Here is a 21,423-nt window from a genome sequence, read left to right as displayed (position 1 = left end):
TCTTCCCATTGAGATGTGTCTCACAGCCGAATATGAAATTTATCTTTTTTGTAGGAGTTTACCTCAAGATCGAGCATAGAGTGAGCTCAAGGTTTTATAGCATTTTTGGAATAGAAGGAGAAAAAGAAAAATGGTCTAATTTTCTATGCTAATTTGAGATGTATAAATTTAGGTTTTACTCTTGTTGAAGTCCTTTTTTTTTTTTTTTTTAAGAAATGGATGGTTGAGAATACTGGTATTTGGGGATTACGTTTTGGAGACATGTATATATGTGATTATAGGTGGTGAATCGTTAATTGGATTATGGATAGGAATAGTAAACTCTGGTATTATATGATTGAGGATTATATTTATGTTTTTTTGCTGCGTATTGATTTATGGATTATCAAGGATTTATCAAGTTTTTATAAACGAAAAACCAGACTGGTTTAATGGTTCGGGGCGATTTCAAAATGGAGTATCCGAAGTAAGTTGAAATTTTAGGTTTTGATCTCACAGCCAGAAAGGCAGAACATTCAATTGATGGTCTTTTGTGATTTTCCTCGATGACGGGTTTGGGAAAAAGAAAATATGGCAAACCATTGACGTTGATTGAGTAGAGGGCCTGGAACTTGGAGTGCTAGGTTGGAATAGGTCATATTCTAATGGATCAAGGTTTGGTTTTAAAATTACTAAGGGTATATGAGAAAGAGCGATATTGAGGGTATTTTGGGACCAAGTCGTCAAGGTTTTTATGTGATAGGACAAACCGTCGAGGGTGTTATGACTGAGTTGGATGTTGTTAAGTTACCTGAAGAACCCAGATGTTAAATTGTTTTATTAGGTTTGATAATTGTGTCGTAAGTCAAGGTATTTTAATTTAAGTTTTTTACTATCTAATGTCAGGATGGACCCTGGGAATACGCACAAAAATGTTGGGGAGTAGTAAGAGTAGTGGTACGGGGGGGGCTTCTAGCAGGGGTGGTAGTGATTCGGATTTAGTATTGCGTAGTGCTGTGTAGCAGGTCATGGCTGAAATTGCGCGAAACTTTAGGGGAAAAGGTTTCCCACTTACTGATTAGGGCTGCACCATAGAGCAGTTTACTCGGATGAATCCGCAGCTTTCTCAGGAAGTGCCAACCCAATTATTGCAGAGAATTGGGTACGGGAGATTAAGAAAGATTACTGTAGTGCTACGCTTGCAGACAAATGAAATAAAGTTATTTATGGCTACATTTAAATTGACGGGGTGAGATGAGCGTGGTGGGTGGTTAGTGGTGATTGAAACTCTTGGAACAGGACCAGAGGCAATACCGTAGCCATTGACTTAGGCTGTTTTAAATAAGACTTCGCTTTGACCGATTACTTTACCAGCCTCCGTCAGGGATGCTAAGATGGAGGAGTTTTTTGAATCTGACTCAGGGGTGCATCTGACATGTCGTAGCATGCCGACAAGTTCATGGGAGCTATCTCGTTTTCTCCATTATATGATTCTTGATGAATTAGGGTTTGAATTGTAGAAAGGACGCGGAGGTTTTCAAGAGGGGGTTGAGACAGGAAATATATGAGTAGGTGGCAATTTTGCAGGTGCGAGATTTCTCAGAGCTGGTGGATAAAGTCACTGTAGTAGAGGCAAGTCGGAAGAGGGGCACAAAAGTACAGAGACAGGGGAAAAGGTCTGTGCCTCTTGATTTCCAAGCCGATACGAATCAGAGTTTGTGGAAAAGAAACAACAATAATATGGGTAAGAGATCTAAGATGGGGAATCGAGCTAGGTAGGGTAATTCATTATGCCCTCTTTGTCTTAGGTGTAAAAGGAGATATCTGGGGGAATGCCGAGCTGGGACGAATGTATGTTATCTGTGCGGTCAGCCCGACCACATTGCACGAGACTGTCGTGCGTAGTCGATCCACGCAATCCCTATAAGGCAATTTCGGGGAGATAGTCAGGCATCTCAAGATGGCCATCAGAGGAACACCGCCCCGACACATGCCTATTATCTTACACTGGGAGAAGTAGAAAATAAAAATGACATGGTGACAGGTAATATTTTCTTATTGTTGTCAAATGAAGTTGTTGTATTATTTAATTTTAGGGCAACATGCTCATCTATATCTCGGGAATATGTCGAATTGTGTGTGATAGAAGCTTAGCTGTTAAATACAGATTTATCTGTGATCACACCAATAGAGATTGTGATAGTTTGTAGAAGGGTTCTCAGGGATTATCCAACTAGTATTCCAGAAAGGATGCTACCTACTAATCTAATGGTTTTTAATATGCATGGATTTGACATGATTTTGGGGAGGAACTAGCTTACTTTCAATTGTGCCAGTATTGACTGTTATAAGAAGAAAGTGACGTTCAGACCACTAGAGGAGTAGGAGTACATATTTGTTGAGTCGTGCATGCGCGCCTCACCACAAATGTTGTCAGCTAATCAAACGAGGAGGTTGCCTCTGGAGAGATGCCAGGGGTACCTGACTTGTGTGAAGAAAGTGTCAGGAGGAGGAATTAAAGTTGGAAGATAACCCGGCTTCAATCTTTAAGACTCCAATAAAATTGGAAAAATTTAAAGGACTAGATATAGGAGTTAATGCATAAAGAATTCATCTGACCCAGTGTGTCACCATAGGGAGCACTGGTTTTGTTTGTTAAAAGAAAGACGGGTTGTTAAGGATGTATATCAATTATCAAGAAATAAGTAAGGTGACAGTTAAGAACAAGTACCCACTACTCCGTACAGATGATTTGTTTTACCAACTTTGGGAACACAAGTCTTCTTCTTCTTCAAAAAAAAAAATCAAACTTCGACAGGGTACCATCAAGTGAAGATTAAGACAAAAGAATATTCAGTTAACCCGAGTAGATAGAGGCAGTAATGGATTGGATGAAACAGAAGAATGTTCATGAGATCAGAAATTCCTTGGCTTTGATAGGGTATTATTGCCAAATCATGGAAGGGTTTTCTACGTTATTAGGTTCTCTAATAAGTTAACAAGGTAGAATGTGAAGTATGAATAAACAGATGAATGTGAACAAAATTTCTAGGAGTTAAAGCAACGCTTTATCATTGCATCAATACTAACAATTCTTTCAAGGGGAAATAATTTTGTGATTTACAATGATGCGGTTTGGAAGGGAGCTTGGATGCTTTTTGATACAACAAGAAAAGGTTGTAGCATAAGCTTCTTGACTACTCAAGGAGTACGTGAAGAGTTATTCTATACATGTTTTGTAATTTGCGGCAGTGGTATATGCGTTGAAATTTAGAGGCACTAATTATATGATGATAAGTGCGAGATTTTTATGAACCATAAAAGTCTTAAGTGCTTCTTCGCACAGTAGGAGTTAAATATGAGATAGAGGAAATAGTTTGAATTAATAAAAGACTATGTATACCTGATACCGCTGAGATTAAAAGAACCATTCTGGATGGGGCATATCGTTCTCTTTATTCAGTGCATCCAGGAAGTACCAAAATGTATTGGAATTTGCAGGAATTTTTCTGGTGGAATAATATAAAGAAATAAATTGCCCGATACATAGAGTAGTGTTTAATATGTCAGCAGGGGAAAGCTGTGCATAAGAGTGGTGCAGTCTAAAGCGTGATGGGTGCACATTATCATGGATTTTGTAATGGAGTTACCGCCAATATTTCACCCTAGACTAATGGACAGATAGAGGGAATAATCCAGATACTAGAAAATATGTTACATGCTTGAGTGTTAGATTTCGGGGAAAACTAGATTCAGTACCTGCCGTTAGCAGAGTTCGCCAATAATACTAGCTACCAGGCTACTATTGAAATGGCATTGGAGGAAGCATTATATACTAGAGGTACCCACAATTATTTAACGAGTGCCAACGCTAGTCAGGTAACCGTGGCGGTTTAGTCGGTTGCTTGGTTCACTACAAAAAATAAGGTTATTAGTGATGGTTTTGAATTAGTCGCTATATCTGCCATTACTAATACTTATTAGTAAAGAATTTTCAAACCGTCACTAATAATAAAGTATTAGTGATGGATTAAAACCGTCACTAAAAACCTAAGCCCCTCACTATAGATTCTACACCGGCTCGATAAAAAATCGTCACTAAAGCCATAATATTAGTGATGATTTTAAATTCATTACTAATGCTCTATTATTAGTGACGGTTTGGAAATTGTCACTATTGCTCACAGGAACCATCACTAATGCTCTATTATTAGTGACGATTTTCAAACCGTCACTATTACTATATTATTAGTGACGGTTTTCAAACCGTCACTATTGCTCACCAGAACTGTCACTAATACTATGACTTTAGTGACAGTTTTAAAACCATCACTAAAGTCATAGTATTAGTGACGGTTGGAAAACTTTCACTAAAACTTTTTAAAAAGACAATTATTAGTGACGGTTTTGAAACCGTCACTAATATTAAGCTTTAGTGACGAATAAAAGCGTTACTACCATACAATAAGTGACGGTTTTGAAACCTTCACTAATACTTAAATTGAATAATTTGTGGTGACGGTTTTAAAATCGTCACTAATAATGTTAAATTAATTTTTTTTTATCAATTATTAATTCCTATAAAAATATGTAATTACATTTTCTTACACATAACATTAAACCATAATTGCTAAAAAATTCATAAATTATTCAAAATTCTAATTCAAATTTAAATAAAAATACAAATATATTATACAAATTCAAATTCAAATACAAATATATTATATAAATTCAAATTTAAATATAAATACATTATACAAATTCAAATTCAAATATAGAAATTTCATCTGTTCAGATAACAAAAAAAGTTAAAAGCAGCATCCGTAGTACATGACATCGTGCGAACGTTGTAACAGTTGCAAACCTTACAAATTAAGAAAGTTAAAAAAAATTAGTATACGCTTTTTGAAAAATTTTGGCAGCATTTATCCTATAAATTAAGACTCAACAACCACCAAACTTTTGCATGGCCTTCACAACTTGTTTAGAAGAAAGTGTATAATACAATAAATTGCACATATACCCCTAAAAGTACATGAAGTTAGTAACAAACCCATAAAATATAGAAACATTAGAAACTAGCCCCTAAAATACACGTAATCCTATACAAATTAAACTAAACACATAATAAACTATTAACTAAACCCAACAATCCCTTGACCCAATCCTTCTAAATCAGTCTCCAACAAGGGTTTTCCCATGGTCCATCGTCTTGTCCTACATCAATGTACCTTCTTGAAAACCCTATATTGCCTAGTGTGTCTTCATTGTGCCCATGGCAGCAAGAGAAAGTGACAGAGACAAAAAGGCATATCAGCTATAAGATTGCAATACCAGTAGCACCGCAGGGAATTTCTCATAAATGGAAGAAAAAAAGGGGGCAAACTGAAAATGTAATTCCATAATAGCAAATAAATGGAGATTTTCTTACCCCATGTTGAAAGAGTGACAACTAATGAGAAGTTATGGCTCAGATTTGATAAGCACTTCAACAGAGCTGCTATACTTTGCAATCAGATCTCTGGTGTCAAAATCAAAATCATCTGTGTTAAGAAATAATAGCAATTAATGCAAAAGGTGAATTCTGAGTGCCACAGACCTCCTTTGATTTAGCAATTGCTTACTTTCCTCCAGCTTTCGTTTTTTCCCTTCAACTGTCTATAAAGAAAGGCAGAACTAACTACAGTTATGGCAAGAAACGTTCAAGTAGAATCAAGCAATATCGTTCACTGTTAACTAAATGTGATAAAAAACAAAGTTAATATTTGAGACTCCCATCCAAATTGAATTTTAACACTACTTTTTTGCATATAAATTTCTGCAGAAACCCAAAAATGGTATTATCAAAGAAAGAGTAGCCATTTTCACAAATGATAGCGGAAAAGTGAAGCAGTGCCTTCTAAACCTTAAGAACTGAGTAATTGATTCAATTTTCCAAAAAGGCCTCTTTCTGAACCATGGATTGTTGTTCCAAATTTTTGAGTAAAGACACAACAGTCACTCAATTTCGATTGTCCATCCCCCAAACAATGAACAGATGACACAAATATAATGAGCATTGAGCAATGACATGACACCACCTGATGCTCCACATCTCAAATCCATATCAATTGTCACTCTTCCCCTACCATTTAATGCAAAAAAACAAATGACCATCATTCTCCACTTATTATCAGAACTGCACATAGCACATCATTAGAGACATACCATTTGAGAAGAATAACATTTATCCCAAGTACTAGAGTCAATGTATTCAACATCATCACAAATTGAGCTTTAATTACCATGGCCTTTGTGTTAATTGATACTGATATCGAGTTCAATAGTTGTTGGCAGTTGTCAAAGTGGTTGTTCAATTTATTAACCTTTCAAAACAACAAATAGACATACAAAACACAAGAAACTCATTATGAAAATTAAACTTCAAAAACCAACTTTTGACAAAACAAACTACCCCATAAAACAAAAATTGAAACACAACTATTTTCACTATCATAAAAACCAAAAAATTTGAACCAATGCATCAGATTGCTGATCCCGGGATCTAGTTTCAATGGCCTCCGCTAAACTCTCCACTAACTGAAACATTTGATAATCATAATAAAAAAGAATTAAGAACAATATCAAATGATTAAAGAAAAAAATATTAGCACTTTCAGCATAAAGTACAGACATGTAAGAGGTGAAAATGAGAAGCAAGTGATTGGTGTTGATGGTTCTGCTGCTGTTGCTGCTGGGTCTCCTCCTGATAGAGAGGTTGAGATCCGAGTCGTGGTGTAGACTCAATTTTGCGCCTACGCCTCCATTGTGCGCATCCGCGATCGCCATGGATGCAGAGAGGACACGCTATGGGCGGCGGCTTGAGATTTAGTGGCAGGAGGATTGCGCTGCGTGCATGGAGGAGCGAGGAGGGAGGGGCAGGAGGAAGGAGCAGAACAAAATTTGGAGAAAGAAGAGATGGCAGGAGGGAGAAGGAGGCGGGAGTAGGAGAAAGAAGAAATTTGGGGAAATTGTGGGAAATTATGCGTGTTAAGGCTGGATTTCAGATTTTGAGCATTAGTGAAGGTTTCAAAACCGTCACTAACACCCTCCCAATCCGTCACTAATACCCTTAATTAAATTTATTTTATATTTTTTAAATAAAAGCACTATTAGTGACTGGTCTCCTAAACCGTCACTAATACCCTTAACTAAATTTATTTTATATTTTTAAAATAAAAGCACTATTTGTGGCGGTTTCAAAACCGTCACTAATACCCTTAATTAAATTTATTTTATATTTTTTTAAATAAAAGAATTATTAGTGACGGTTTCAAAACCGTCACTAATACCCTTAACTAAATTTATTGTATATTTTTTTTAAATAAAAGCACTATTAGTAATAGTTTCAAAACCGTCACTAATACCCTATTATTAGTGACGGGTCTCCCAAACCGTTACTAATACCCTTAAGTAAATTTATTTTATATTTTTTAAATAAAAGCACTATTGATGACGGTTTCAAAATGGTCACTAATACCCTATTATTAGTGACGGGTCTCTCAAACCGTTACTAATATCCTTAACTAAATCTATTTTATATTTTTTTAAATAAAAGCACTATTAGTGACAGTTTCAAAACCGTCACTAATACCCTTAACTAAATTTATTTTATATGTTCATAAATATTAGTAGTGATGGTTTGTTAATCGTCACCTAATAAGTGACTTTTAGTGATGAATTTAATCTGTCACTAATATCCTAGAATCGTCACTAATATTTTCCTGAAAAAATTTTCGCATGAAAATTGTTTATCGCACAGTTTTTTGTGACGAAAATATTAGTGACAGCTGCTAAAACCGTCAGTAATGCTTACACTATTAGTGATGGTTCTTAAAAACCGTCACTAATACAAACTTTTAGTGACGAAATTGAAATCGTCACTAATACTTTCGTCACTAAAAATCAATTTTTTTTTGTAGTGGTTAGCCTATATATATAGACTTGCTTAGTATTGATCAAAATATTTCGAGGACGAAATTTTTATAAGGAGGAGAGAATGTAATGACCCAAAAAATATTTAGGTGTAGTGATTCCCAATATATATTAATTAAATAATATAATAAAATATAATAATATATTAATATAATATAATATAATATTATAATATACACATATTTATAACTTAACCTAACTTGAAGGATTTCAATCCTTCAAGAGGTCATTCCAGAGACAAAATCTTGTCTTTCTCTCTAGCTCTCTCATCTCTTTCTCCCTCTCTCTCCTCCGCCAACTCTCTCTCTCTCTCTCTCTCTCTCTCTCTCTCTCTCTCTCCTCAACTTTTTGGCTAATTCTCGACTGATTAAAGAACGAAAAATACCTTTGGGTTCCATTCTCGGCCACAAACATTTTAACCAAAGTGGATTTGTGATCAAGGCGTCATAAGAACCACTCCTGAGATAAGGTAAACTCATTCTCTCTCTTCAATTTCTCCCTAATATTCAGCCAAATTGATAATCGGACACCATCACAGGGTCTTAATTTCGATCCTCGTCAATTTAATCACATCATTTTTTTTTGTGGATCCTAAGCACCACTCCAAGGCTAAGGGGAGGAATACAAATTATGTTAGTTATTTTAAAAATTCACCTGGTTAAATCATGGTATATAATTACTAGAATATTATATATGGATTTCTGAGTAATTTTACGGATATGAAAATTACGATTTATTCATTAAATTGTAGTATTTGATTATATTAAATTTTTGGAGATATTGTTGAGATTAAATTAAACTGTAGGATTGGATTATATTAGATTTTTGGAAATAAGATTAAATTAAACTGCAGGGATTTGATTAAATATAATTTTTGGGGAATATTTTGGAATTAGGTTAAATTGCATGGATTTGATCATATTAGTGTTTTTAAATAAGTTAGAAATTAAATTTAAATGTGGAAAGTGGATCATACCCTTGTTTTCTTTAAAATTTAATAGGTTAACGGGAGCGTGTAAGTCTAGGGATATTAGGATAGTAATTATTCCGAGGTTGAGCTGATTAAATCAAGGTGTGTGAATACAAGGATTTGTACGAACGCCGTAGGCACTGCTTTAGGATTTCTGCGGGCATTTCTCTAGGAATCAGGTAAGGGAAATAAATTAGGTCAGCTTATTTTCTGAAGTTTAACCATTTAAAACTGAGATTTTAAGTATCGAAATGTTATACATGATTTTCTGAATGGTTAGGCATATGGGAATTTTGGATTATTATGGTTATAAGTACATTTGTGGGAAACATGTATTTTGGGATTAAGTAAAACTCTGGAGTTTATTATACCATTATTTTCAACAATATAATTATCTCAGGAAGATTTTATATTATGAATTATTATTCAAATTGTGTGGCATGAGAATAAATATTTTTACTATGTATATAAGTATGTCAGATTATGTTATGATTGCACAGAACAAACATGATTTGATGAAAATTTTAGAAGGTTATGAATATTACTGAAATTACGATATTGTTCAGTATATTATGACAGTATAGCCGGCCTAGTGTCGTGATCGGTACCCCTGGCCCAGTGCCGTGACAGTATAGCCGGCCCAGTGCCGTGATCAGTATAACCAACTTAGTGTCATGATCAATTATGATATGACAATATTTTATACAGAGATACAATATGATAAAATATAACAGAGTTATAGAAAGTGTTTAATACGGAGCATTAGCATGATGGTGTTTTTATATACAAGAGTTGTGGTATGATAGTTTGTTGTATTCATGCAAATGATTGGAAAATTGTAGCTCGACCACTTATGAATATAGATATTTTTCCTGTGATCATTATATTATGAGTATTAGTTAAGCTTGGTGTGGCATGAGGATTACGAAACAACAGATTTATACTAGAAGTATATTTGAACTGAGATGTGTGATTGGCATTGGGAAAATAAGGCTATGATATATATATACATATACTAAACTGTTTTATACAGAAATGAAGTTATGGAATATGTTTTATATACATAATTGTGATTAAATGAGATTTTTATATGGAAATGATGAAAAGTGGCATATAGAATGATTTAATAGAAAAATGAAGATATATATATATATATATATATATATATGTATATATATATATATATATATATGTATATATAAATGTGCAATTTACTGGGAAATATGAAATGTGGTATTGATATGTTTTTACTGAGAAATGTTGAAATACGAGAATTGAGATTTATATTATGAGGAGAACGAATAGAAAAATGATGGGAATACCACTGATGTGATGAGATGAATGTGAATACTAAGCTATATATTTAAACTATGAATACTGAATGTGAATATTGAAATGTGAATTATGAATTGAGAATACTGAAATGTAAATATGGAAATGTGGAAATGAGTACCCTAATGGACTATTGTTGATAGAGAGTAAGGTACCATTGCTAGTGTGGTCATAGTACAACCACACGGTCTCGTGGACAGTGTGGCGAGACAGTCAAATGGGCTTGTGAAGGGTTCTGATGCCCTCCTAGGGTCCGGACCAGGATTGGGTAGGTCATTCGTACTACAGACACGTTTCCCTTTTATCAAACTGGGTAGGCCAACTGCGGTTAGGTCTAACCTTCGGACCGCACAACCCAATCATGGGGGGAAGCATGACGATGAGATGGGTTTATCCGTAGGGCAACCATGAGTTACAGACATGTTATGGTTTTTATACTGGCGAAAACTCATGTGCTGAATTATGATTACTCATTACAGATACGATAATGAATAGCCATGGGTTACAAACACGTTGAGATATTTATATAAGGATACCCATCAGCTAGAATGTGAAAATGAGAATAAGAAAGAAAAGTTTATGAAAGCTATTGAAATATGAATATGAGAAAGAATAGGTTATGAAAGAAAATGTAAATGTGGTTTTGAGAAATGAGAAAGTACGTATATGATTATGAAAATCATAAAAGAGCTTTGAAAATATGTTTTACATACATATATGATTATGAGTACATATCTATATATATTTTCTCCCAAATGTTATATTTATTAAAATGGAATGTGATATGATGTAATTGAACTCATACTGCCACACACTGTGAATAATTTATTCCGTCTTACTGAGAGTTGTCTCACCCAAATATTTAAATATTACAGAGAACCGTAACAAGTTAGGTGATAGAGCTCCAAGATAGAGGGGTGCTCGTACCCTGATAGATAGGGTAAGCATTTTGTGTTGGGGAATATGTTTGTGTAATCCCTTGGGGTATGTTATGGACTTTTGGAAATGTATATGGATGTTTAGAACTCTGATTATTTGTATTCTGGATGATATGTAAATATGGGCTTCTGCTATTAGGTATGTTCTTATATGATGACTAATTACCCAGTATCCCATTTCGGGTCGGGTTGTGTTGATATGGTATCAAAATTGTGACGTGGTGGATGTTGGATTAATATTTATTATTTACTGGGGAAAAAATGGTATAAAAATTGAGTTGTCACAATATTAATATATTAATATATTCTATTATATTATTTAATTAATAATATTTTTTTTAGGGAATCACTACACCTAAATATTTTTAGGGTCATTACATTGACTATCCAACCACCAACACTTTTTGAATAGTGTGGTTGCACTGACATATCATGATAGCTATGTTACCGAGCTTCCTTACATATATGGTCCATCAAGGTTCTTATATGATATAATACCATTTATAAAATAAAACAGTAACATGATCTCATTTCACAATTCAGTATTAAACTATCATAACATATCTCGGAATAAAACCATCATAACATATCTCGGTATAAAGTCATCATAACAAATCTAGATATAAAATTGTCATAACATATCTCAGTATAAACTGTCATATCATAATTCCACTATATTCATAACATTTCATGAGATCAGTATAAAATCATATTTTGCTATATATCATCATAAAATATTATAACATGTTTATTTATGCAGTAACATAATTATTCTTATGCCACACAATTTGAGTGATAATTTATAATGTAATTAACTGTTAGGGAAAGTATATTTTGCTGAAAACAGGGGTATGATCATCTACATAATTTTTATTTAATTCATAATTTAGGTTTTATAGGAAAACTGAGATTATTACCCCTGCTCACTTAGTTTTTCCCAAATACACACACACACACACACACACACACACACACACACACATATATATATATATATATATATATATAATAAATCAAAATTGTCATTTTCATATGCCTGATTATTTAGAATATCATACATAATATTCCTTTATACAAATACTTCAGTTTAATTTATTCATATTTCAAAACAACTGACATAATCTATTCCCCTTATCTTATCCCTGGAGTGGTACTTACGATGCCTAAACGACGATTTCGCTCTGGTTAAAATGCTGAGAATCGCAACTAGGACCTAGAAATGGTGTTTATCCTTCAATTTGGCTGAATTTTAGGGAGAAATTAAAGAGAGAGAGTGAGAGTCGCAACCCTAGAGAGAGAGAGAGAGAGAGGGACAGAGTAAAATTTTCCTTAAAAAAATGAGTTAAGTCCAATTTATAGGCTGCTGCCCCAGACAAAAACGTCAACGGTTTGGTCTTTAACCAAACCGTTCTTACCACGTTTTAACTTTAATGGCTCTCAGTAAATTAAAACCGTTGACGATTTTCCTGAGCTCATCAAATCGTCAACGGTTTGGTCCTGCACCAAACCAAATTTTCCCTTATTATTATTATTATTATTATTATTATTATTATTATTATTATTATTATTATTATTATTATTATTATTATTATTATTAATTTGGGTCTCTACATATAAAATGATATATGCTCAAGACTCTTCAATAATAACCCAAAAGATTTTCTCTAGAAAATGTTCTCAAAATAAAGAGCAGGAGAAAATGAGAATTTAAAGTATAAAGGGGTATAAAACAATAGGGAGAATCAAAAGATATTCAATTTAAGTTTCAAAGTAATTCTCCAACCTTCTCCAATTGTTTTGGGTCCATATCTATAGGCAAAAATAAAATATAGCTGTTAACTAGCCGTTGGGCATTAAAATATTATTTTGTTTTCAAAAATTCAACCGTTATATGCCCTGAAATTCAAAATCCCCAGAGGTCCGATCGACTGGGACATGGTCCAGTCGATTGCCCCTAAGGCGATTTCCAATTTAGCAAGAAACGATTTGTCAAGCTCAAGATCCGGTCAACTGGGCTTCACATGTTTTAAAGTGAGCCGATCGGTTGGGTCTTTATAAATCTAGCCAAATGAACTAACCAATCGACTGGGCTAATAATGCTTTCAAGAATCAGTCGATTGGGCCTTTATGAACTTGGCCATTTTGACACTCCGGTCGACTGGGCCTCAAATGTTTTAAATATGCCGGTCACCCTAGGCCTTTATAAAATTGCCAAATATGCACGTCCGGTCGACTAGGTCTATAAGGTTGGTCAGTTGAACTTAAAAAAAAAAAGTATTTTGCCTTTATTTTAAGTTCAAACTCATTTTAAACCTTTTGTATAAGTTTAGCATTTTAAATAAAAAGGTTTTTATGAAATCTTGGAGTCATATGGTCAAATTAAGGTCATTGATGAGTTTCAAATTAAATCATGATCAAGCATGCACAATTAAACCTAATTACTATTACAACTCAAAAAATAAATAAAGTTTTCATGCTTTTGCTCTTCTGAATTCCCATGAAATACGCTGAGGCATATTCATCAAGGTACTTTCACGGCTTTCATTAGACATCTGTCATTCATACTTCCAGGAACATAAACTTGTTCATACTCAATGCACAAACAAGATGATGTGGTTTGTTATAATCAAAACAAAAATCGAACTCAAAAAGTCAAGGTTAATGTAGTAGCCCTTCTCTACGCTTGGGTTCAACATTTTTGTCTTCTTTTTCTTACAATTCTTTTTTCAAGCTATGATTAGGATTCCTCGTTTATTTAATCCTGAACATATTTAGCCCAAAAAGGGAAATTTTTTATTAGTTTATGTAACTATTGTAATTCCATTGTTTAAACTTGCTTTAGCAGTAATGTGTCTTAGTTGTAATCAAATGATTTTGGGCCATTCTGGGCTTGCAATCAATATATGCTTGGATGACGGTTCCCGCCAATCTGTTGCAGTAAAAGTTTACAGAATCATCTTTCCTTCAAAATCTTTCAATGAACCAGGAAAGGAAATGAAATACTTTTTTGCTTGTTTTGAACTTTATAAACAATCAAATAATTTTAGTTAAAATAATAAACATGAAGATTAATGGAAGAATTTGAGCATTAGTGACTGACTTTGGTAGAGAATTGAGTTTTTAAATTTTCCACGCTATAATGGTGGTAGGCTATGTACTGGAATTGTATAAGCTTCTTCAGTTTGATGGGCGTTGCCATGCATTCAAATATATTCACTCAACATTAAACCTATGATACATACTGTCAGTTTGCAAGGTCATTACTAATATCTAATATCATATTAGCATAGAAATTTGAATGGATATGGCATATTAACTTCAACTCTATTTGGCTGTAAGAAAGAGTTCTGCTCGGAGGGTTTGCAAGGAACACCTCTTCTGATTTTTGCATGCTTACTGGACAAAGGTCGCTTCAGTGCTTCTCCCAACTTTCCAATGCCGGCTGAAATTGTTTATGCATTCATTGCGAGTATTCCGATGCTGTATTTGAGAGATAAAGTGATAAGCCCAGGGGAATTATCTGACAAAGAACCTTGAACCATAAGGAAGAGCTAGCTTGAGGGTATAAATTAATGAAGAAAGTCTAGAAGTGTGGACAATCGAGTTAAAAAGAAAAAAGAATGATCCACAAGTCTAACCCAAAGCAAGCTCAAGTATACATTAGTCCAAATTAAAATTTTAAAATTGTTTACAAATCTTCAACAATACAACAGGAGCTGACAAAATTTCTCAGCTTTTGATCATCTAGCGCACATATCCATACATAAACTCAAGACATCAATCAAAAGGCTTCCTGAGAACTCGCACTAGCGGGAATGAGGAGTGGCAACAGCAAGAAGAGGAACCTTTCTATGGACAGTAATACCGGAACTCTCAGTCATGTCCAAATCCTCCCCTCTTGCTCCACCAGGCAATGCCCAATCAAACAGGCAGACAATATTTGCCAACACAATCTCATTGGTGGCCATGGCAAAGGAAGTCCCCGGACAACCCCTCCTCCCTGCTCCGAATGGAATCAGTTGGAAGTCCTGTCCTCTAAAATCCATTGAACTGTTCAAGAACCTGTCCGGCCGGAACTCCTCGGGCTCGTCCCAAAGGGCGGGGTCTCTTCCAATTGCGCAGGCATTGATAATGGTCATGGTCCCAGCTGCAATGTCGTAGCCATTGATTCGAACAGCTTGGGTGGATTCTCGTGGAACCAGTAATGGAACAGGAGGATGTAAACGGAGTGTCTCTTTGATCACTGCTTTTAAGTTATGCATTTTCCCCAGATCTTTTTCTGCTATGTGTGGTTTAGTACTGGAGCTGATTCCTCTTACCTCATTCTGCAGTTCCTTCATGGCTGCAGGGTGCCTCAGGAGCTCCGTCATGGCCCATTCTAGCACCGTGTAAGTGGTATCAGTCCCTGCAGCAAACATATCCTGCATGAAGCAGAGAATGGAAAGTAAATTAGTCCCAACAGCGGCTGAATCATATCAATGCAGCAACCATGAGTTTGCTATAAAAAAAATCCGAAGTTGTGCGCAGCTAAATGTACACATGCAAATGCATTGTTCTGTTTTATGAGTTGTACGAAAATAAACCAAGTGTTGCGGGAAGAGAGAAATCTTTAAAGAGTTGGAAATGATAAGTTATACTTGATGTGATTACAACACAACAATAAGAACAAGCATCAAGTCCCACTGTATAGGGTTAGCTATGCAAATCCTTCTTCCGTAGGTATTGTTTATGCCAAAAAGATTTCAAACAGTACTTTAATTAGATCAAAGTACAATTCAATTTAAATGATACACTAGTGTTAATTTTTATGTTGGACCGGCTCTTCATTAAGGCCACTGAGGTATTTGCCTATGGCTCCAAAAATTTTGGGACTCCCAATTTTATTTTTTTTTAATATAATAGAGTTAACATTATTTATGGATTCACCGTATTTGGTGGGTGCAGCTAAAATTATTTGATGTACCTAAAAAAATTAATTTTAAATAAAAATAAAAATTAAATTAAATATTAACAACCCCTAATTAAATCATTGGCCTAATTCCCATATTGTGAAGAACTGCTCCTATTTCTATGAAACTTATACACACGCACACATACAAATATATTCAAAACCCTAATCAAGGATAGAGAGAGGGAGACGGAGAGGGAGAGAAAGAGAAAGAGAGAAAGATTCTTACCAAGATGAGCGCTTTGATGCACTCTCTATCCATAGAAAAACCAGCCGAGTTGTCCTTTTGGTCCTCAAGCAAAACGTCTACAAAGTCCTTTTCTTCATCACCCTCGACCTTACCACCCTCTCTTTTTCTGCTGTGCTTTTCAACTACTTCATCTAGGAAACTGTCCAACTCCCTAAAAACCCTCTCTGCTTTCCCATCCACTCTATTCACCCAACCAAACCATGGTATAAAATCCCCTATGTAAAAACCCCCAAGAGCTCCTGAAACTGATCCAACGTCTCCTTAAACCTCATACTACCGTCCCCTTCACCATATTTTCTCCCCAGTGCCACCCTGCACACGACATCATTTGTCATCCCCATTAGCATTTGGCTCAAATTTACCCACCCGCAAGACTCCGTCGCCAGTTCAATCTTCTCGACAAGAAGAACCATTTCGTCATGCCTCACAGTGCCTAAGGACTCAACCCTTCTGTTGCTGAGGAGCTGGAGAACGCATATGCTTCTCATCTGCCTCCTGTATTCGCCGTAAGGAGCAGAGACTATGTCCCTGAAGTTGTAGAGCAGTTTCCTGTGGATGCTTAGTTTGGGTCTGTTTGAGAAGATGAGGTCATGGGTCTTCATGATTTCACGGGCAGCGTCCGCAGACGAGGCGACAAGCACGGGGACACAGCCAAAGTGGAGCAGCATGAACGGGCCATGTCGTTGGGCTAAGGACCGGAGTGAGCGGTGGGGCTGCAAGCCCAATTGGTGGAGGTTTCCGAAGACTGGGAGCTTTGGAGGTGAAGGGGGAAGTTTTTTGCATCGGGTGGTTGAGGGAGTGGAGAAACATTTGAGCAGGAAGAGTGTTGTGAAATTTGAGATTGTTCCACCTAACTTTACCACAGTTACAATTGTACAGGTAAATAGAGAGTGAATAATTGTGCAAAATTACACCAGGTAAATTCCCAGGGAAGTGGGGGGTCACAACGGACCGCTTAAATCCCTCTTTCCTAGACAGAATTTTCCTTAGACATGTAATTAACACAATATATTACTACAACTATACCCGACAAAAGTTAACTACTGAATAGATAAACGGAAGAACACCAGAATTAACAAGGTTCGGCTAATTGTGCCTACGTCCTCGGACACTATCAATCAATATTTCTCTATTGTAGAAATATTACAAAATGAGAGAGAGAAGAGAGAATGTGCCTAAGAGAGAAGTAGGCAATTTTGGGGATGAGAATACAAATGGAGGTGATGGGTTTATATAGGTTAGGAAAAACCAATATTACAACCACTAATCACCTACCTTTGAAAAATTAGCCCACCATTGAAGACTTCAATGGCAATGGTAGGCTTCTAGAATAAGCCATATTTCAACAAATCTCCACCTTGGCGAAATTCCATCTCTGAACATCTCTCATAGATTCCATAATGTCTTCAAACGCGCTTGTAGCGCAAATCTTTCAATTTTTGACTATGTTGATCAAGTTCAAGCAATGTTGAAACTTGACCACAGTTACCACTTTTGTCATCATATCAGCAGAATTCTCAGTGGTTCGAATCTTCTGGATTACTACTCCACCTTCTTCTAGAATTTCTCAAACAAAGTGATATCGAACGTCGATGTGCTTTGTCCTTGAATGGTAGACTTGGTTCTTTGTGAGATGGATAGCACTTTGGCTATCACAATGCACCTTGATGTGCTTCTGTTCAATTCCCAAATCTTTCATCAATCCTTGAAGCCAAATTGCCTCCTTCACAGCCTCTGTGACTGCCATATACTCTGCCTCTGTAGTGGACAAAGCAACTGTTGACTGTAAGGTAGACCTCCAACTAACTGGCGCTTTTGCAAGAGTAAAAACATAGCCAGTAGTTGACCGACGCTTATCCAAATCACCAGCGTAGTCGGAATCACAGTATCCAACAGTACTATGATCATCTAGCTTATCCTGCTCAAATATTAATCCAACATCTACCGTATACAAAATGTATCGTAGAATCCATTTCACAGCTTGCCAATGTTCCTTTCCAGGATCATGCATATACCTGCTCACAACTCCAACGGCTTGTGAAATATCGGGCCTTGTACACACCATGGCATACATCAAGCTACCAACAGCACTTGAATATGATACTTTTGACATGTATTCTCGTTCTGCTTCAGTTTTTGGAGACATAGATGCATTCAGCTTGAAATGAGGAGCAAGCGGAGTACTAACAGGTTTTGACTTCTCGTCCATACCAAAACGCTTTAGTACTTTCCTCAAATATTGTTTTTGAGTCAAACAAAGCCTCCCCAATTTCCTTTCTCTACTTATCTCCATACCGAGAATTTTCTTTGCTTCGCCTAGATCCTTTATCTCAAACTCCCTATTCAATCGAGCCTTTAGTTTGTCAATTTCTGTCTGACTCTTGGAGGCTATCAATATATCATCAATATAAAGAAGAAGATATATGAAAGATCTATCTTGTAGCTTGCAAAAATACACACAGTTATCATATTTGCTTCTTCTGTACTTTTGCCCCATCATAAACTTGTCAAATCATTTATACCACTGCCTTGGGGATTGCTTTAATCCATACAACGATTTTTCAAGTTTGCACACCATATTTTCTTTTCCAGCAACTTTGAAACCTCTTGGCTGAGTCATGTAGATTTCCTCTTCCAAGTCTCCATGTAAAAATGCAGTTTTTACATCTAATTGAACTAGTTCCATATCCAATTTTGCTACCAAAGCCAATAAAATTCTTATGGAGGAATGTTTTACTACTGGAGAAAATACCTCATTGTAATCAATTCCCTCCGTTTGTGCATAGCCTTTAGCCACCAACCTTGCTTTGTAGCGAACACTATTCTTGTCAGGAAATCCATCTTTCTTTGTATATACCCATTTACACCCAATTGCCTTCTTTCCCTTCGGAAGACTAACAAGCTTCCATGTTCGATTCTTATGAAGGGACTGCATTTCATCATTCATGGCTTCCCTCCACTTTTCTTTTTCCGAACTTTGGATTGCTTCATTGTAAGTAACAGGAGTATCATCGTTTGCAATTGGAGATGCGTAAGCCACCATGTCAACAAAGCGAGCAGGCTTTCTAATTTTTCTCTTTGGCTTACTCAATGCAATAGATTCATGTTGCTGTTGAGGTTCTTGGGTTGAAACCTCTTCTACAGGCGACTCTTCTTCTACCATAAGAGAGTCTTCATTTTCTGGGTAAATAATTCTTCTATCAAACTCCACCTGTTTTGGAGCACCATCCTTTTGCTCAACACTTTCTGTTGTCACCTTTCTTAAAAAAGTAGATTCATTAAAGGTAACATCCCTGCTGAAGATTATTTTCTTTGTTTCTGGACACCAAAGACGATATCCCTTTACTCCAGAGGTGATTCCCATAAAGATTGCTTTCTTAGCTCTCAGATCCAGCTTTGATTCCTTGACATGATAGTAGGCAGCGGAACCAAATACATGTAAGGAATCATAATCTGTAGCAGGCTTTCCAAACCATTTCTCCAATGGTGTTTTACCACAAATAGCAGTAGATGGTAGGCGGTTGATGAGGTGGCAGGCATATGTCACAGCCTCAGCCCAAAATTCTCTACCCAACCCAGCATTGGATAACATACACCGAACCTTCTCCTACAATGTTCGATTTATACGTTCTGCCACTCCATTCTGTTGTGGTGTATTTCTCACTGTGAAGTGTCGTATAATACCTTCATCTTCGTAAACTTTAAGAAATGGATCACTTCTATATTCTCCACCATTATCTGTACGGAGGCACTTGATCCTTCTGCTTGTTTGAGTTTCCACCATATTTTTCCATTTGAGAAAGACTCCTAACACTTCATCCTTAGTTTTCATAGTATACACCCATACTCTTCGAGAAAAATTATCAACAAAGGTCACATAGTAGTGTTTTCCTCCCAGTGACGTTGTCTTGGAAGGTCCCCACACATCAGAGTGAACATAATCCAAAATACCCTTGGTATTATGGATTGCAGTACCAAATTTCACTTTTGTTTGCTTCCCTTTGATGCAATGTTCATAGAAATCTAGCTTGCAGGTCTTTGCTCCCTTTAATAATCCTTGATTTGTAAGAAGTCCCAAGGATTTTTCACCTGCATGCCCCAAGCGTATATGTCATAACCTAGTTGTTTCTATGGCTTTATCATCAGAAGAAACTGTTGCTGCCGTCCCAATAATTGTACGACCTTGATAGTGATACAAGTTATTGTTCTTCCGAATTCCCTTGATTACCACGAGTGCACCAGAGATGATCTTCATGACTCCGTTTTCTACTGTTACTTTGAATCCCTTTGATTCTAGGGTTCCCACAGAAATAAGATTCTTCATCAAACTTGGTACATATGTAACGTCCGTCAATATTTTGATTGATCCATCTTGATTCCTCAAGCGGACTGAACCAATCCCATGTGTGGTAAGAGGGACATCATTTGCTGTGTAGACGACTCCACCTTCTAGTTCTTTAAAATCAAAGAACCAATCCCGATTGGGACACATATGATGGCTACACCCAGAATCTAATAGCCATATACTCAAAGAACTAGTTGATGGCGTAGCAGCAAGCGAAAGATCTGAGCTCCCATCTTCGTACTCAGCCACATTTGAGATGGCCTTTCCTTTATCAGGTTTGCCTTTATTCTTTAGCTTCGGACAATCTTTCTTCCAGTGCCCCTTTTCCCGACAAAAGGCACATTCATCTTTGTTTGGTCTGGACCTTGACTTGGATCTCTCGTTCTTTCTTCTATTCTGGCTTTGTGAACGGCCTCGAACTACTAGAGCCTCGTTGGCTCCACTTGTGCTTTCAAGCTTGTCCTTCTTCCTCAATTCATAGCTGTACAAAGCAGCACAAACCTCGCCAAGAGACACTTTATCCTTTCCATGGAGCAGAGTAGTTTCAAGAAACTCAAACTCCTCAGGAAGGGATCCCAACAACATCAAAGCCAGGTCTTCATCTTTAAAAGTCTCATCCAGATTAACTAGATCAGTAACCAACCTATTAAAGTTGGTGATATGATCATTCATAGTGGTACCCAAGAC

General features: G+C 36.2%; 2 protein-coding genes across 2 annotated transcripts; both read right to left on the bottom strand.

Moving 5' to 3' along the window:
• Nucleotides 1–5,442: 5,442 nt before the first annotated feature.
• Nucleotides 5,443–8,351, bottom strand: LOC131145749 (mediator of RNA polymerase II transcription subunit 9-like). The gene is made up of 6 exons (XM_058094939.1): nucleotides 8,339–8,351; nucleotides 6,653–7,014; nucleotides 6,496–6,558; nucleotides 6,264–6,344; nucleotides 5,579–5,637; nucleotides 5,443–5,500 (listed from the first exon to the last, which is right to left on the bottom strand). Exons 1-6 carry the CDS (start codon nucleotides 8,349–8,351, stop codon nucleotides 5,443–5,445), a joined length of 636 nt encoding a protein of 211 aa, XP_057950922.1.
• A 6,496-nt stretch (nucleotides 8,352–14,847) lies between these two features.
• On the bottom strand, nucleotides 14,848–17,172 carry LOC131146421 (cytochrome P450 736A117-like). Its single transcript, XM_058096029.1, is given in 3 exon segments — nucleotides 14,848–15,614; nucleotides 16,371–16,633; nucleotides 16,636–17,172. Coding segments are annotated over 3 exon segments (1,302 nt in total). The 5' UTR covers nucleotides 17,060–17,172; the 3' UTR covers nucleotides 14,848–14,999.
• Between the last annotated feature and the right edge of the window lie 4,251 nt (nucleotides 17,173–21,423).

This window comes from Malania oleifera, chromosome 13, assembly GCF_029873635.1.
Source record: "Malania oleifera isolate guangnan ecotype guangnan chromosome 13, ASM2987363v1, whole genome shotgun sequence".
NCBI classification, from domain to species: domain Eukaryota; kingdom Viridiplantae; phylum Streptophyta; class Magnoliopsida; order Santalales; family Ximeniaceae; genus Malania; species Malania oleifera.
Note: the sequence above shows the minus strand (reverse complement) of the source record. Positions and strands in the feature narration are given on the sequence as shown.

Excerpts from the sequence above, each read along its gene's own strand:
- LOC131145749 (XM_058094939.1), bottom strand. Across the intron at positions 6,345-6,495 it reads ATCAGCAATCTGATGCATTG|GTTAATAAATTGAACAACCA; the intron begins GTTCAAATTTTT and ends TTGTTTTGAAAG. Across the intron at positions 5,638-6,263 it reads CAATTAACACAAAGGCCATG|ACAGTTGAAGGGAAAAAACG; the intron begins GTAATTAAAGCT and ends CTTTCTTTATAG.